This window comes from Brachyhypopomus gauderio, chromosome 6 (assembly GCF_052324685.1).
Source record: "Brachyhypopomus gauderio isolate BG-103 chromosome 6, BGAUD_0.2, whole genome shotgun sequence".
Classification (NCBI taxonomy): Eukaryota; Metazoa; Chordata; class Actinopteri; order Gymnotiformes; family Hypopomidae; genus Brachyhypopomus; species Brachyhypopomus gauderio.
The window spans coordinates 27,577,328-27,594,693 of record NC_135216.1 but is presented as its reverse complement, the minus strand read 5'-3'; the positions used below and the strand labels follow the sequence as shown (position 1 = coordinate 27,594,693).

Genomic DNA, 17,366 nt, shown 5'->3' with positions numbered 1-17,366 from the left:
GCAGTAACCCCCAAAGCAATGACTGAAAACGTGTCCAAGAATTAGGACAGCTTCACATCTTCCATCACCACGAAAAGGAACATTCAGTATTTCTCCCACTAATAAAGCTGGTGCTTTCAGCTTTTCCACGTTACAAACGTCTCCTCAGTTCTCCTGTAATGGCAGACAGTCTCAGCAAAGCGCTTCTCTCTCTCAACTGCCCAGGAAGTCCAAGAACAGGTTCTGTGAACAGCCAGCGGTAGGAAGAGGTCACATTTACATCAGAGCAGAGCGACTTCCCAAAAAACCCTGAAGATGCCCATCAACCACCACATAGGAACAGACGCACCACAGCACAGTCGCACCACAGCACAGCCGATGCGGTAGACTTCAAATAGGACAGCATGGCAGGTCGCAACTCCAAGGCCATATTCATCAGCGATTTCGCAGAACGCAGCATAGGTCCTGGCGTAACCTCTGCGTTAGTTGTGTGTGGCCTGAGCTGCCGGTCATATGTAGATAATGCAGCAACACTGCGCGTGGGTAATAAACACACACCTTTGAAGACCAAGAACACAAACGTTTCACTACCAAAAAGATCTGTGCCATTTGCACTCACTCACATTCTTCATCCAACTAATGAATCCAGCAGAGAACCCAGAACTACAGTTCACACACTGCCAGACTGGAGAGAACAGCGGCAGAAATGCAGGACATGAACATGCACACGTCATTATAGCAGAGCGAGGCTGAACCATGTTCTACTGATGCAGGTTCTCCGTCTGTAGTGCAAGACAGGTGCCTGAACCCTAGAGGAGCAGAGCTCTCCGTTTGCCGTCCATGTTGGTGTGAATATGTAATAAGTTGGCCGCCCCCTAACACTGCTCTGACGAGTCATCAACAGAAATGAATGAACACAATCCTTTACTCTGGGCCATATCGACTGCAGACGGCAACGTTAACGCTGAAAATTATTGCTGCTGCTAAGAATCCAGTTAATCAAACAGACAAACAATCTATCTCCTACCAGTAAAGCAGTACACCTACAGTACGCAGATCTTACACACCCAGATACCTTACGCCAAGAAACGTGGCTAAACCTGCATTGCCTGCTGACAGAACCTACGTGTGCGTGTTCTAGCTTGCACCATGTCAATCTGCTGGTCATCTTCATTGCAACCAGAGCGAACAGGCCGGGCCGGGGTGAAAGCGCCTGGGTACTCACAGGGGAATATAACGTTGCTCCACGTCCGCCTTGGCGAGCTCGTCCTCCTCCACGTCCGTCTCGCCGCCCGAGCTGCTGTCGGTGGCGTCCGAGTCGAAGGCGCCCTCGGCCGACCTGAGGTTGGTGGTGCAGCACAGCGCCAGGCGCTCCAGCTCCGAGGGCACCGAGCCGGCCTTCAGGAAGCGGCCCGTGCGCTCCCTCTCCTGGGGGGCCGGGGCATCGGCGCCGTGCCGCGGCCCCAGCGTGCCGTCCAGGAGCCCCCCCAGCTGCTGCTGCACGTGCCGCTCCACCTGCTTGGCCTGCACCACCTGCAGCCTCTTACGCAGGCGACGGAGCCGGCTCTCCATCTCCGCCTGCCGGCTCTGGCTCTGCTGGGCCCGGTCCCGCAGCTCCGCCCCCGCTCCGCCCGGCGGGTACTGGGCCGTGGCCGGGGTCATAGCCAGGAGGTCCCTGCTAAGCGAAGGCAATCTTTCTAGAGGTTTCTCCTCGTCCGGCTCCGAGGGCGCGCTGGGCACTGGAAAGGAAGCGTGGGGTTCTTGGTTAGAAGAGCGGTCCTGGGACGCGGGCCTGGGACAGCGGTGCTGATCCACGCCGTCTCGGAGAGGCCCGTTACCCATCGAGTTCCCGTGGGAGGTGAGAGCCCGAGCCTGGGGCAGAGAGTCCTGCCCGGGGTGCCGGCCTCCGTTCAGCGTCACGTGCCCGTCTTTGTCCGGGCCCAGTTTGGTCAGTTTCTTGGCCATGCCGTTAACGGGCGTGCCCTGCAAAGCGGGCGACGTGGCGCTCCCGCTGCTGCCGCTCACGATGCTCTTGAACTGCTCCAGCGTCTGGTGTTTGCGGGGCAAGAAGGCGGGCAGGACGGCGTGGGACTGCAGCAGGACGCCCTGCAGCCGGAGAGACTCCTTGGGCGAGGGCACCGGCGTCACATCCGAGCACAGGTACGAGGTCACGAGCGGCTGCAGCTTGGCCAGGGGCGTGGGAGGGGACTCCGCGCGAGCCGGATCCTCCCTCTTGCAGGAGGCGTGTTCTTCCGGGGCCTTGCGGTGGACGGCGCCGTTGCTGGAGACCAGGATGCGGCCGGTGCCGCCGTTGCCCTCCACGCCGCCGGGGGACAGGGTGGAGGAGGGCGGGGCCAGCTTGAAACGGATGCGGTGAGCTTCGGCCGGAGCGTCGGTGAGAGCGGGCGCCATCGCAGCCATGCAGCGCTCAGAGGGGGCGGGTGAGGGGGCCTCTCCCGGTGCTGAGGCCAGCTCCACACCACCCACCTTCCCTCACGCCAGAGGACGGCCTGCCAGAGAGGACACAAGACAGCGGTCAGACACACAGCACCTGGCCCTCACACATCAGGGAGACAACTTCATTAAGTTACAAATACACTCACAGCCATTTTACACAATATATTCTTTTTTTTGTAGGAGAGCCAGTTATCTCACTGGTAGCCTAACTGCGCAGAGAGGAGCAGGTGTGTGGAAGGAACCATATCGAGAGGAGGGGGGGGGTTAGCTTAGCCTTTCATATGAGTTACAGATGGGCTCTAGCAACCACAGTTTGTGTGTGTGTGTGTGAGAGACAGTAGAGATAAACAACTGACAGTTTCAATGTAGGTCAGAGCTGTTGCCAGAGCAGACGTGAGGCAGGCCAGACAGCCGGACCAGGCCACCTGACTGGGGGGGTTCAAACATCCCGGTGGACCACAGAGCCCCTCCCATCACTCTGCCTCAGCTAACCAGAGAGCTCAGACGTTCACCAGCATTTTAGAGCACAGAGCGACACTTCACACACGGCTTGTGTTACGCTACTTTTCTGAACAGAGAGGTTAGAGGGTCCGCTTACATTCAGCTTACCACTATAAACACACAAACACCGACAAACCTCTGGGCCGCATTTACAAGAATAGGCTGAGATGCAGTTATAAATAAATATAACCTTGCAGCCTACAGAGAGGGGAATGTATTCTCATTGCATTAAAGCCTGAGGTAGGGAATGCAGAAAGGATCAGAGTTCATCAGACCTGGCATGGTAATAGAGTGGGGTTGTTTTACTGGGGGGCATTGTTACCAGACAGCCTCAACTAGACGGCATGAAAACTGCCCTGACTGGCGTGACGCTTCTTGAGCGGGGTTCCAATTTAGACCGACTATTCAGCTGCTAGCCAGCTAGCAACAGTCGTTACATCAGCTTGATGCAATAATGCAAGTCATGAGCTAAACAACGTACTAGTAAGATCTCCGGTAAAAATCAAGCCCCTCCCCCAAAAGCCTGATTCACGTCAGTGGGAATGAGCACTTTGCACATTTGGTCTACAGCACGACTGGCATTGTGCCCCAGACCCAAGTGCCATGTTCCATGCCCGTCTTTCCATGCCACGCCTCTCCATGCCACGCCTCTCCAGACTCCAGCTCCTTCTGTAATGCCCTCTTCATCACCACCACTGAGGGGCTCCCAGTACTGATATTACAAGATGATGTTTGACATGTACAAGCCTTAGATATAAACACCACAGAACTGGTCATGTCTCTGGTGAAGTTAGGCTTTGGCCAGGGTTCAAGTAAAGAGTGTTGAAGATACTAGAGCACTCGTACATCAACAATATATTCTGAAAACTTAAGTGTTTACACACACACACACACACACACACACACACACACACACACACACACACACAAATAGTTTCTAGTCCATGTGACTAAGCAAAGCTGCACCAGACCTGAAGCTTCACCACAGCAGCGCACAGGACAGAACTGGGACCAGAACAGAACTAGGCCATAAGCACCTCCTTAATACTGATGGACTTTTGGTAAACATCACGAATACAAAACCAGTACGGTCAGATGATTTTAAAAAACAAGTGAAGATGAGCAATCATCTCAAAGACACAAACTTGAACACATGGTGTCAGCCTGGGCCCCGCGGTCTGGATTCTCTGAAGCTGAATCCTTGATCCTGGCCTTGGGTCGGTGCGAGAGGTACTATAGACGCTGAGAACCTGAGGCAGAATAACAGGGCCGTTTCTAATGTGGGAGACAACGGACCTCAAGCCAACGACTGGCCATATTGCTGCGGGCACAGGGGGCTGGCAAAGTGACCATCTCTCTCCAGAGTTCATCACGTACGTGCGCTGCCTGAGTATGGCTAAACCTCAAAGACTCACTGAGGCCTCACTACTACAGATGAGCAGGTTTTTTCCCCCAGCAGTAGTGTGTGTGTGTGTGTTCAACACCAGCAGCAGACGATCTACACCTTGCACCAAGAAGCAGGTGGTGTAAATGATTTCATTAGAATTTCATTAGAAATCAGCAGCTCTAGCAGTGGAGGGAGGCGGTTGGAGCACTTGGCGTTTCAACAAAGCACAAGGTTATTCAGACGTGATGACATTCCTAGCGTGTGGACGCCGCCGTTTTGCCCATTTATTTTGGGATGCCATGTTTCCCAAAACAATCGTGATGGAGCACCTTTAAGACTATGTGAGCTTTAGAGTAACACCAAGTCCTTGAGAACCAGAGGCTTAAACCACTACACCACACACACCTCAGTTGTTAGGGGGGCTGGAGAAAGTCATGGTTATTAAACTCTAGTCTGGTGTTTATCACCATTTGTAGGCTGGCTGGACCCCCACAGAACAACTGCTGCTCACACACAATCACAAATCGCCAGGAGATGTTCAGCAGTTCAGTTCTCGTTAGGGTTGCAACGGTATGAGATTTTCACGGTATGATAACCGTCTCTCAAAATACCGCGGTATCACGGTTATCACGGTATCACAGTTAGTTTGTATATTATTAAAAGATACACCGACCCTTAAAGAAATTACAACAAGTTATTTTTGTTCAATTAACTATTTATTGTAGAAACCTGGAACTATTGTATACAAAATGTGTCCTTTAAAAAAATAAGCTGTACACATGTTTATATAAATACTGCAAAATTTGAGAAACCTAAATCATGGACTTCAGTACAATTATTTAAGTTTAAATTATTTAATATCTGATAAACTCAGCCTGGGTCAGTGTCTGATCAACAACTGTTGTAAACGTCCGTTGTACTGCCAAGTTGGAATATAACCAGATACTGCAGGAAGAGAGGATTTATTTCTGACATCATCACAATAGAGATTTCTATTTTAAGGTTTTCACACCGAGTCTGGTTTTAACATATCAAAAACAGGTACGTTAGAATTTGAACGCATGTAAATTAATAGCGTCTTTCACATCCAGTGAAAGCAAGGACCATAAAAAGCTAGGTTTATACTTTCACTAGTGACCGTAGCACGCGACTCCGCACAGTTCTTTTGTCTTACGTTAACAAATACGAGCCTCTTTTAATTCCAGGACGAAACATGAGAGAACGTGAAGACGTTAAGATTGGGCGTTTTGGAAATAAACAACCATTAAATAATGTGATGAAAAAGCGAATTATTTCGAGTATATGTATAAATATTTAACTTAATTAAGTTTAAGGTGCTGGGAAATATTGAAACGGACCTTTAAAGTGACGTACAAGTGTTTTATTTCCACCTTTTAAACGTGTATGAATCCTGCAAACATGACTTTGTTCATTGCGCTGAGGCGCAGCGCGCGCAAAGTTACAAGTTCGAGAGGTGCACGACCTCGCAAATCGACAGCGCGCGAGACGCTCGCGCACGGGCGGAGCCACCGCGATTACGTCATTTTCGCCACTGATTTTAGTTTAGCTTTTTTTTTGTTAAAAAATGTGTTAAGTCTGATGCACTTTCTGCCATTCTCACTGCTGTGTGCCGAGTAGCTGAACCGGAGCGGAGTTGCGCATGCGCGGGTCAGTTTCTCCGCTGGCTTGCTTTTTTACCGGTAATAAGCAAACGCACACGGTATGATAACCGTGCATTTTAATACCGTGGTATACCGTGAAACCGGTTACCGCTGCAACCCTAGTTCTCGTGCTGCACGCCAACACGCCACTCTATCTGAATGTGAAACAATCAACAATTTAGGGAATTGAGCTGGTGAACACACACACACACACACACACACACACACACACACACACACACACACACACACCCACCCACGTCTGTGCTGCAACCGAAATGGGGGAACTCATTGACTACAGCACTAAGTGCTGTGCTCTGGTCCGTGGGCAGGGCAGTACCAGCAACGCTGCGTTTTCCCCCAGCCCGTCGTCTCTGTGCAGTGTGCGTGTGTAATTACGTTAACCTGGAGCACCAGCCTCACTGCTAACGCTGCTCCTACAACAGCGGACGGAGGCTCTGTCGTCAGCGCTGGAGATTATTACGCTGAACGGTAACGCATGCTGCTCCCAGTGGAAATCTCTTACCAGACTGGGATTATTTTGTACCGAATCGAATAAGCCAGGACGAAAGCACAGGAATAAAGTCTAGCAAGGAGCTTATATCTTCCGAACATGCTCAAACAAAAGCTAACGAAACCTTCGGATACAGGAGGAAACGATCAGGAAGTAGGTGGAATATTACGAAGACGTGTTGAGAGGCGAAAACAAAAGCATTACAGGACTAGAAGAATTTTCACAAACTACATTAAGTATAAGCAAAGACGGATAGAGTTGTGATCTTAAATGGGTTTATTCACAAGGCCCTTTCACCAAAACAAAAAGGCAAACAGCTGCCTTAAGCATGGACCTCTTACATGGATCTGATGATAAACTGCCATCAAACCACTGTGCTTGATTTTCTGCATAGTTTGATGAACCCAGTGGCAACATATATTCATCTCTGGATGTCAGTTACAAACACACAAACACACGCAAGCACCTCCCACACACTCAAAAACCTATGGAGACTACTGAAATTTGCTTTGTGTTTTTAAACAGCCATAAGGTTAACCAGATATGTTTTTCCTGGAATCACAAAAGGTCCATGATTTCTTCCATATGTCCAAAACATTTCCCAGCTGAGCTCGTTTACTCACAAGTGCCCTTAAGAAACCATTTAATTAAAAAGAGCCACACACACACACACACACACACACACACACACACACACACACACAGCCACTAAGACTGGTTTATGTGTACAAACACAGGTAGCCTCACCTCACCACACCTGCCCCCTCTCTACAGCCCACACACAGAGACAATAAGGCCCAGCTACCACCCCCAGACCACCAGCACCACATCTATGGCACGTTCACGCAATCGTCCCCACGCAAATCAGAAATCAGCTCAGATTCCATCTCAATTTTCCATTTTCACTTCTCAAGGGAGACCATCTCACCACCCTCATTCCCGAGGAATGAGAGAAACTACAACTTAACTGATTCAAGTGAAGTCAGCTTAGTTCAAATATCTTTAGAAAATCCCACGAACCTACAATGACACCGCACCACATGCTTTCTGATTGTAGCCTTAAAGGCCGTCACTCACAGATGCTCACCCTTCACTTTCTGAAGAGCTCTGAAAGGCAGCCGAACATCAGACCCAATTAATTTGACGCAACACACCTGTCGGCTGCGTGACGATCTGGTGCTAAAGCATACCAGACAACCGTCAAGAGAAAACCAACAGCATTAGGCTATATATTGTGAATATTAAAATAAGCACCCTTTGCAACAATACCTTCAATGACCCCTAAAAGGCGTAACCAACTGTGCATCTCAGAACATGGTAGTTGGACTGTAAGAGCATCTGAAAGGCAAATTAAATGAGATAACGTTCCAAAACAATCTGCCAGTGTCTGCACCACCGTGAAGAAATTAAAACACTTCTGCCGCTGACCTGTTATACAACATCCTTTGAGGATGCAGCGTGTAGCTGAATCAGAGTGGTTTCAAACAAGACGAGACAATACGAATAATCAAGTTCTGATCACATGTGGCCCCTTGAGTATCTGGTAATACGCGCATGCACACACACAATGTTGCTTAAGGCGTGACCGTGGTGTAAAATTAATTTCATAGCTTCAGAGTGTGCGCTTACTGAAGCACCGCTTATCAAACAAGGAAGTAAACCTACATGAGACCTGTAACACATGCCAGAGTAAAACTAATGCAGGGCTTTATATGATGGGAAAGAGGAAATGTGTGGATCTGATCTTCAATATCATTCAGGCAGGGTGGGGGTGGTTCTACTGACTGACCTAAATTCAGCTTAAGGGAAGGAAGACTAGAAACCCGTATAAATCTTTCAATTATGGAGGAAACACACAGACTATATTATGTTATTCAAACTTTGGATATGTAAAATAAAGCTAAAACAGCGACACAACTCGTGTTTAGATGAAAGGTTCTACTAATGAAAGAGGGATCACTACCACAAAAATATTTTAATAAAACAGGAGTGTGTACAGTGTGATATTGAACCTCAAAAGATCTTGTGTCTGGCCGTAGGATATGCAACGCAACACATTTGACGGAAAAGTACAGCTCGTGTAACGCAAACCACAGGTTTAACACGTTGGTGTGCAATTAAACGCGCAAAACAACGGCGAAACCAAACGTCGCTAAAATGGACGGAAATCACAAGGGAATTAAATTAAAGGAAGGCGATGAGGGGTCCGGGTTACAGTCTAGTGCGTGTCCCGTGTGTCTGCGCCGCTCCACGGTACCGGAGACCGGGGGACAGGCGGACACTTCACTAGGCCGAGGGCACAACTTCAGCCAGAAAATATATAATTATGTAATCCGGCATGTTCTGGAAAACACCCGTGTTGGGTCTCGGAGCAAAAGTGTGGATATTGCGTCATGTACTAATATAATCCCGCAGTGCAGCCTGAGAGACAACGTGAATGAAGCGGCCACGTGAACGCGCTTCTTTAAATAACGCCGACGTCGCTAATAACACGGACCGCGTTTGGCCTCGTCCGTCCAGATCATAAAACCGGAGCCGGACAGACAGCGAGTTCTCCCGGGGGAAAACGTGGCGTCAACGCGCCTTTGCGCCACTACAGACTAACTAGTAAATACGAAGCGAAAAGAGCATTAAAGATACGGCGAACGGTGCTGGACCGTGTGTCCTGAGCGCACAGGTCACCTCTGAGGAACTCGCACTGGTGTGTTTGACCCACAGCCAGGTTGGTGAATCGGTGAGATGAAGCCCAAGCAGCCCGATGATGAGAGATGAAGACGGGACGGGGAGGAACAGGCGTGAACACGTCCGTGTGTGTGGAGATACAGGGTTCACCTACTGGGGCATAACGCATGATCGCTCAATATATCACCACCATCGGCGCTGACTGAGGGTTTTATTTCATTCCTCATGCGTTCACCCTCATTTGCTATTGCATACTTTGGTGTATATGGCACACACTGATAATACTGGACAGATAGGCGGCTGCTCGAGTGGTTTTGCAACCTTGAATGTCTGACTGCCTCGGCCGCTTACTTCACGGTTTAACTGTAACAAATGAGAGGAAATAACTAACAAGCCACGCCAAGAGCGAAACGTTTCTAGATCCAAACTCCAAATACCACACGGATAGGTGTTGGAAATTAAGTATTTACACATCCGATCGCGATTTATGTCGATGTACATCAAGTCACAACTGCTTTGGATGCAAGTTCCCTTATACTGGCGAGTTTAAAGTAACAAAGAAAAAAGGAGGAACCTACCACGTGATGAGGAGCCGATTCCGGGGGAATTTCAGCAACAAATCTCCGCAGTTCGCCAATAAAAACAAAAATGATCCAGATTCAGATGCGTTATTGTGTTGCCGCACTATTCCCCTTTCCGATCAAATCCGGCTCCGGCGCGGTCCAGTTTCGGTAACCCCGCGTTGGCGATCACGAAATGGGCGAAAAGAAACGGGTAGTGAGCCACGGACCCAGACCTGCTCGCCTGCTTCAGTCACAAAGGCCGCGAGAAATAACCGAATATTACCCCGTCCGGCACCACGTTTACGAGCGGCGTCTCCCCTTCTGCTCGAAAATCACCCTCTCGGCTTTGATTCGGCGGTATTTTGTCGATAAATCCGTTTTTTATTGTTGTTGTTTCAGGAGGAGCGACACTCGGAAAATGGCGGCTCGCTCCTCTCCCTCGGATTTCAGGTCTGACAAACAGAAGACGAGAGCGGGGCAGCGGCGGCGGGAGACGATCCCCATAGTGGCCGCTAGAGCGAAGGGCTCACTCAGTTGATCACCACCAGAGGGCGCTCACGAGCACGCTCATCTTCAAATACCCATTTTTAGCATCAACTGTCCCAAGTTGATAAAAACCGACAGATTGTTGTCGTTTTTTTTTCCCCCATTAGACTATAAAAGAAAAGTCTGCAGACTACATAAACACGAAGACGAAATGATCATTGCAAAGAATTGTACTAAAACCTGGTTAGAGCATACCAGGGCAAGGATCTCTAGCGTGAAACAGCTGTGCCACAGCTGTCTCTGTCCTCAAGAACACAACTGGTCATGTCCTCCATGGGAGGATTCAATGAGCCCGCTGGACAAATCAGCATAAAAAAAACAAGAAAAGAAAGGCCATGTTGTACTACCACCAATGACACGCTCAGCAGCACAAGATTCCCAGACAGAAGACAGTTCACCTAACACCACCAAGGCCATCCTTACTATTTCGGTTACGATCCAATCACTGGACCAAAAGAAAAATTAATTATTAAACAAAGCATAAGAAGCAGCTCATGTATCTGTTGCAGTGTTAATGAGACGTTTGTAAACTTATGTCCAAGATTAAGGAAACGCAAGATCCAGAAAAGGCCCCTGTACCCAGTGAAGTTCCTGTACTGCTTTTCCAGGTTTGTGATCAGCAACATGAATGTATTAAAGCACTACTTTGATATACAGCTAGCTGTGGTACCAACTTGTAAACTGCATACACTAAAGAAGCTCCCATAAAATACCAAACAATAGCATACATTTACGTGTGGTCTAATGCAAATACATTAATAGTTAATTCAAATTAGACTTGCGTTAAGCGTTGCGTTCAAAATTGCCAACTAGTATAATTGCGCCATCTAGCTGCGAAAATTAAGACATTCCTTCCTAAGCAAAGTTGTCGCAGTTGAAGCCCCGGCAGCTTGCGAATAAATTGTAGATCCAAAGTAACTTAGCAGAGTTAAAAAAAAATAAGATTCTGTACATGTTTATATATGATTAGCCTTTTCTCACCGAGAGCCATGACCCGAGTCCATTGTACTGGTGTGTCCGGACATCCATCGTTGTTAAAAGCAGTTCTTCGTTAACCTCGTCCAATTATCCAACTGTGTGGATGGATCAACCTGGACAGGAAACAAATGACAGCGCCTAACTGGGGTTGTTTCATGCACTCAAAAGAAATATATAAAAACACAAAATCAAAACTGATTTTCTGGATTTGTTCAATCAAGACCACGTCGTGTTGGTTGAACGAACTGCAAAAAAACCCTTCACTTAAACTTTGTGTAAAGCAGGACGGGCCACTCAAACGTCTGTATAAAACGCTGCACGACCGCAAACCCCGATCTAGTCGAGCGATCCACTAGATCACCGAACCAGCCAATCAGACGGCTCGAAACGCACGTCTAAACGACCCCGACACCCAGCCGCCGTCAGTCTGCCCCACACAGTAACAAACGCAAGCACACATCCGAAAACGTTCGCCGAGGAAGTGGGGGGAAAAACAAAATTTCGATGTCGTTTTTGCGAGAATAGTGAGAGAGAAACTGAAATAAGAGGAGCGGCCGGTCGCCGTTGACGGGCCCGCTCGCGTTTACCTCAGGACGGGTAGCAACGGTCGCGCTCGCGACGCCAACCGACACGGCTTAGCCAGCCGGCTACCTACGCTAACTCTCTCTTTAAACTAACACACCAAGTCAGGCAGCGCCTGAAGAGCGATATTTGAGGAATTAGGAGGGGGGAAGGTCGTCCGTGTGTAAAATAATACATTTAAAAAATATATTTGTTGGGGAAGTTGTTAAATAGAGTGATGAGTGGTAGCGACGCAGCTAACACTATTACTGTGTGAACGGAACCAACCGAACTCGGCCTGTTGACTGCAACCTTCCCGTGTATTTCCACTTTGTCGCAGCGTCCCGTGTTACCGGAATAACGAATAACACGCGCGATATAATCTCGCAGCGGCTTAGCCGTCTGTTGTTCGCGGACGCACAGTTTTCCCCATTGCGAACGTTAAAGAAATAAGTATATTTTACATGAGACAGTGTAGAAATCATGTCCACTTACCTGCACAGATCAACCACACTTGAACCGGAACGACCGTCCCGAGTCGCTCTGTGATTGGACGACGTCGAGAAGGCAGGCCGCTGATTGGCTACTTCGTGTTGTTTTGTACAAATGGGGCGTCCGATTGAAGTAAATAAACTGTAACTTTACAGGAGTTGCTCGTTTTATTCGTGTGATGGTCGTGTCGATTTTAGTGTATTCCGCTCATTTACGCCATCAAGTCTTTCATTGATTAACGTGATATTTACCCTCAACAAACATTAAATGTATTCACACCCATCATCTTCAGCTTGCATGAACACAAATTTTACAATAACATCCACGTTCAGTATTTTCTTCAGGATAAATTGCATTTGTACACATAATTGGGTACTATTAATTAAAACATCCAAACGTCTTTGCGCAAATGGGATTTTCTGTAAACACACATTTACGTATCATCAGTGTCATCTGACCCTTACCCCAAAACCCAGTCATTTAAACCATACTCGCATTCTGTTGTATTAAAGAAAAAACAACTAAGTTTAGTTATTCTCAAACCACACTTTATCTCAGATTATTGCACAGGCAGTAGCCTCCTCGGACTACAGCTACACAAACCTTTTACAGTACTAAGTGTTGTTACTGAACTCACTGTTCCATATATGCTACTTAATTTATTTCATTTTTATTTATCTTGTGACACCCAGGGAAACGCTGTCTATGGCAGAAGTATCTATACCTAGACGTTAATATTGTTAGGTCAAATTCTTCAACAACTATATAAACAATTTAAATCAAAGTATTTTATTACCTTTCAAATTCTTAAAATATACAAGCATTTACTTAAGTCAAAGGTTTAACAGAGATTAAGAGGTCTTTTAGGATTCATGATGCATTTTAATAGTAGTTTCTGCAATGTTTTGGTTGCTTGGAACTTTATATGAAATTACCAAATAGTACAACCATCTGAGAAATTTTAAATGACCTTTTGCAATCTGAAAATGTAATTTCTGAACAGGATGTGCAGGAAGATCCGCGTGCCTCTTACAGCATGTGATAGTGGTAAATTATTCCATGAACATAGCACAAAGGGGGAAATACGCTGCGGCTCCCAGATATTAAAAACAGGGTCCTCTAGCAAGGCTTAATTTAGACAGGTGGTCAGAGCAGATTGCCCCGAGCCTTTTTATATGCACCTGATTGCTTCTTTGACGTCTAAACATGGATAAAACAGCATACAAAATTTATTACCATTTATGACTAGAAAATGATCTCAATCTGAATGTATCTGCTCAGCTAAAGAAAAAGAGAATGTGTGATTACCTTAAGACTCCTTTTAAAAACAAAAGCATATTTTAGCTTGCACTTCCTTCCTTCCTCTCTCTCTCTCTCTCTCTCTCGCACGCACACACCTCTAGTAAATTCATGACACTTGCTAGCTGTGTCCTGTTCCAGAAGATATGGCGTCAGTACAACCATAAGAAAGTGCCGGGTTCGATTCCACCCTCACTCCTGTCCAGGGTGGAAAGTGCTACTCTGTTCTCCATTTGTCTGCTTTGTGCTGAAAAAGGGGAGAGGAATCCATTTGCAACTCTTACACAGGTCTTTATTTAGAGTAAATGAGAATAAAAAGAACACAAAAGGCCTAGGCATTAAGACAGAAACGTCCACAAGAATCTGTGGTCTGCGTGTATTTATTTTCCTTCTTCTTCTTCTTCTTCCCCTCGTGTTGGAGAGGACGGTGTCTCTGGGTCTCTGGTACAGGTGACATGAATGGGGTGGACGTTTTGAGGGATTCTGACAGACAGTGAAGACAGTGAAACAGCCCATGCTGATGTGGGTATGAAGGCTGACCCAGGAGATTCCCACCAGCTGTAAGGCAATAATGACAGATCTTGGAGGGTTGGGAGAAATATGAAAACAGGAGGGGAAAACAAAACAAACCAAAAAAAGAAAAAAAAAACCAAAATAATCAAACAAAAAAACTTGGTAAAACATAAGTAAAAGTAAAAAATACAGAAATGAGGAGGTACTGTATTAGCAGCAGTTTGTTTTCCTTTTTTAAACTTCTCCTTCCTCCCATTTGTCTTTTCTCTTTTCGTGTGAGCTGGAGTCTTGATGTAGCCCCAGGTTGGCATTCTTTGTTGTTGCGTTTGAGTTCAGGCCGGAGACTGCGGGACCAGCGGGTTACAGGACCTCGTCACTCTCTGTGGTGTGAAGCTGCGTGTCGTCTGCGTCAGTCATGCTGCTCTCCTGCGACTCCTCCACCTCCGCTGCAACACACAACGCGTGACTCCACACACCAAAAACGCACCGATCACGCCCACGCCCCGCAAACCGCGTGTTTGAGGACTTACTCGAGTAGAAGGGGTAGTCGTCGTGTGTGACGGGCTCCTCGTCGTCGGGGAGGTAACGCTTGTCTATGGCCTCTTTGATTTGATTGTTGACCCCTTTGGGGTCTAGGTCCATGGCCCAGGAAAAGTTCATCAGGGCCAAGTGGGTTTGACCGAGCTTCTTATAGACCTCCAGGGAACAGCAAACACTCAGTCAGAAAACAGGAGCTGCTCCATTCACAATGCATTAGTCTTCGAACACGTAAGGTCTTTTTACCTTTCCTATTAAAAAGTAAACAAGGGACTCTTTGGGCACTATCTGTTTGAGCTCTTCAAGCTCCTGCAGAGCTGCCTGTGGGAAGAACATTGCTTTCTAGTAACAAAATGTGTGAAGAAGCAATCACGAAATTGAGGGTTCAGTGTGTGAATCCAATATCAGAGATGTAATCAACAAAAGTTACATACCTTGTATTTTTCATTAGCGAAGAGAATAGAGGCCCTGTGAAATTTGCATAGTGGGTTCTTGGGGTCAATGCTAATTGCTCTGTTCAGGGTCTCTAGAGCGTGGTCTGATTTTTTTAATGCATGCTGAACCTGAGAGAAGGAGAGAGAGAGACAGATTGGTGTAAAGTAACAGGGACTGGTATATATATCCAAGCCCTGCTGGAGTTCACACACTGCATATGTTAACCCCGCCCACTCAGAACACGGGCCATGACTCCAGAACAAGCCTCCTTTGGCCACTCTATAGGACAGTGGGTTTGTACAACTTTTCTTAGACTAGTTTATAACAAAGACAGAATTAAATGGAGGATTGAACTTGGCAGAATTTGGTCTTATGTCATATTTGCGTGACCCCTGCCGTGACCCCACCTCTTTCCTCAGTCCCCACCTCTTCTCTGAGGATTTACTTACCACTCCGATGTGGCAGAGTAGTACAGAGCTCTGGGGGTTAATACTCAAAGCCTTCTTGAAATGGATCTCAGCCAAGTTAAACTTCTCCTGCTTGTAGTAGATCATTCCCAAGCCATACCTACAGCCACACAGAGAATTGGACATACTGATAATATTAATTACAAAGAACAAGAGAGACACCCGTGCACTTATTCTTTTGTACAAGTACAACATTTTTCAGAAACATGTCTTTATTAATGCATCATCCTAGCAATAAATGAGATTATAAAATAAAAAGTATGAAAACCAAATAATAATAATTGTTTAATAAATAATTAAAATAACCAATCACTTTTCATTTTGCGATTTTGGATTCTCAATAGAAAACGAAAGGAACAAATGACACATTGTATTACATCCAAATATTCAGCTATTAAATATGAAAACGTAAAGGAAGGGTCAGAGTCATCAATGCTAACACTGGAGCAAGATCTTAGCAGCTCTACAGTCGTTAGCCGGGCCCACGGCCATACGCCTCACGCGCCTCCACAGCTTTTGAAGTCACCCTTCCCAACGGACAGAGTCATACCAAGCATTGTAGTGGCGCTTGTTGAGCCGGATGGCGTTGCGGAAGCAGCCCAGGGCTTTCTCCAGCTCCTCCGTCAGCACCAGCTCGTGCCCCAGCAGGGTGTAGGCGTAGGCGAAGCTCGGCTCCACCTGGATGGCCCGCGTGAAAAACTTGATTGCGATGTCGTGTTCTCGCTGCAGACTGAAACAGTTACCAGCTACGCACCAGGGCTGCAAGAGGAAATAGCAGAGTAAGCTTTTCTCATAATTTGGTTGTATATACACAATTTAAAATCGTATGTATATATAAAACATTCATTTTATAACATACGAAAAACAGAACTTTCCTAACAAGGATCCTAATGGCTTATGTTTATAATGAGCTAATATCTTTAATATCTTCATCTATACAATTTACAAGTTCAAAATCAAATAAAGACAAAAGATTCACATTGACATCATGAAACCCTCTGGAGCTAAAGCTGCCCCACTCCCTGACCGGTGCGGCCCACAGGAGGGCAGAAGCAGGCAACGGAGCCGGCCGCTACCTCTGGGGAGTTCTTGTCCATGTCGGTGAGCTCTTTAGACAGTGCAGAGAGGGCCACGTCCTTCTGGAGGTGCCACAGCGTGGTGGAGTAGATCTCCATCCCCTCCACCCGATAGCTCTCAATGCGCCGCACTTCAGAGAAGATCCTCTCCGCCTTGGGACAGGAACACAGGCCTCTCAGATACAGCTACCACAACACACACACCTCACCTAACACGCACACACACCTCATATACAGCTGATAAGATTCCGTCCTGCTTGTCACAGCAGTCATTCAGTGAGTGGACTATGAATGGTGTGAATGTGGTATGAATACACTTCACATTGGAATCAAGAGTATTCAGCACCTTTTTGTTTACATTCAAAAGGTGAGAACGGATCCTGCGGGCCGGGCGGCCTCCCTCACCTGTGCGTGTCTCACCTGCGTGTACTCGGCCTCCCTCACCTGTGCGTGTCTCACCTGCGCGTACTCAGCCTCCCTAACCTGTGCGTGTCTCACCTGCGCGTACTCGGCCTCCCTCACCTGTGCGTGTCTCACCTGCGCGTACTCGGCCTCCCTCACCTGTGCGTGTCTCACCTGCGCGTACTCGGCCTCCCTCACCTGTGCGTGTCTCACCTGCGCGTACTCGGCCTCCCTCACCTGTGCGTGTCTCACCTGCGCGTACTCGGCCTCCCTCACCTGTGCGTGTCTCACCTGCGCGTACTCGGCCTCCCTCACC

The 17,366-nt window shown here is 47.3% G+C and overlaps 2 protein-coding genes across 4 annotated transcripts in view; both read right to left on the bottom strand.

Moving 5' to 3' along the window:
• The window catches only part of kansl1b (KAT8 regulatory NSL complex subunit 1b), a 52,962-nt gene extending 40,666 nt beyond the window's left edge, over window positions 1-12,296 (bottom strand). Inside the window, exons 1-2 of one of the 3 annotated variants that reach the window (XM_077010230.1) lie at window positions 11,272-12,296; window positions 1,205-2,489 (exon numbers count right to left, since the gene is read on the bottom strand). In XM_077010230.1, coding sequence (XP_076866345.1) covers window positions 1,205-2,400 — 1,196 coding nt within the window. In that variant the 5' untranslated portion in view covers window positions 2,401-2,489; window positions 11,272-12,296. Of the gene's footprint in view, window positions 1-1,204; window positions 2,490-9,759; window positions 10,215-11,271 lie in introns of those variants that run through there. The other 2 variants (XM_077010229.1, XM_077010231.1) reach the window with 2 other exon arrangements.
• Window positions 12,297-13,890: 1,594 nt separating this feature from the next.
• The window catches only part of cdc27 (cell division cycle 27), a 15,910-nt gene continuing 12,434 nt past the window's right edge, over window positions 13,891-17,366 (bottom strand). The window contains exons 13-19 of the mRNA XM_077010228.1: window positions 16,649-16,801; window positions 16,123-16,331; window positions 15,555-15,672; window positions 15,105-15,233; window positions 14,917-14,991; window positions 14,664-14,829; window positions 13,891-14,579 (exon numbers count right to left, since the gene is read on the bottom strand). Coding sequence (XP_076866343.1) covers window positions 14,494-14,579; window positions 14,664-14,829; window positions 14,917-14,991; window positions 15,105-15,233; window positions 15,555-15,672; window positions 16,123-16,331; window positions 16,649-16,801 — 936 coding nt within the window. The 3' untranslated portion in view covers window positions 13,891-14,493. The remainder of the gene's footprint in view (window positions 14,580-14,663; window positions 14,830-14,916; window positions 14,992-15,104; window positions 15,234-15,554; window positions 15,673-16,122; window positions 16,332-16,648; window positions 16,802-17,366) is intronic.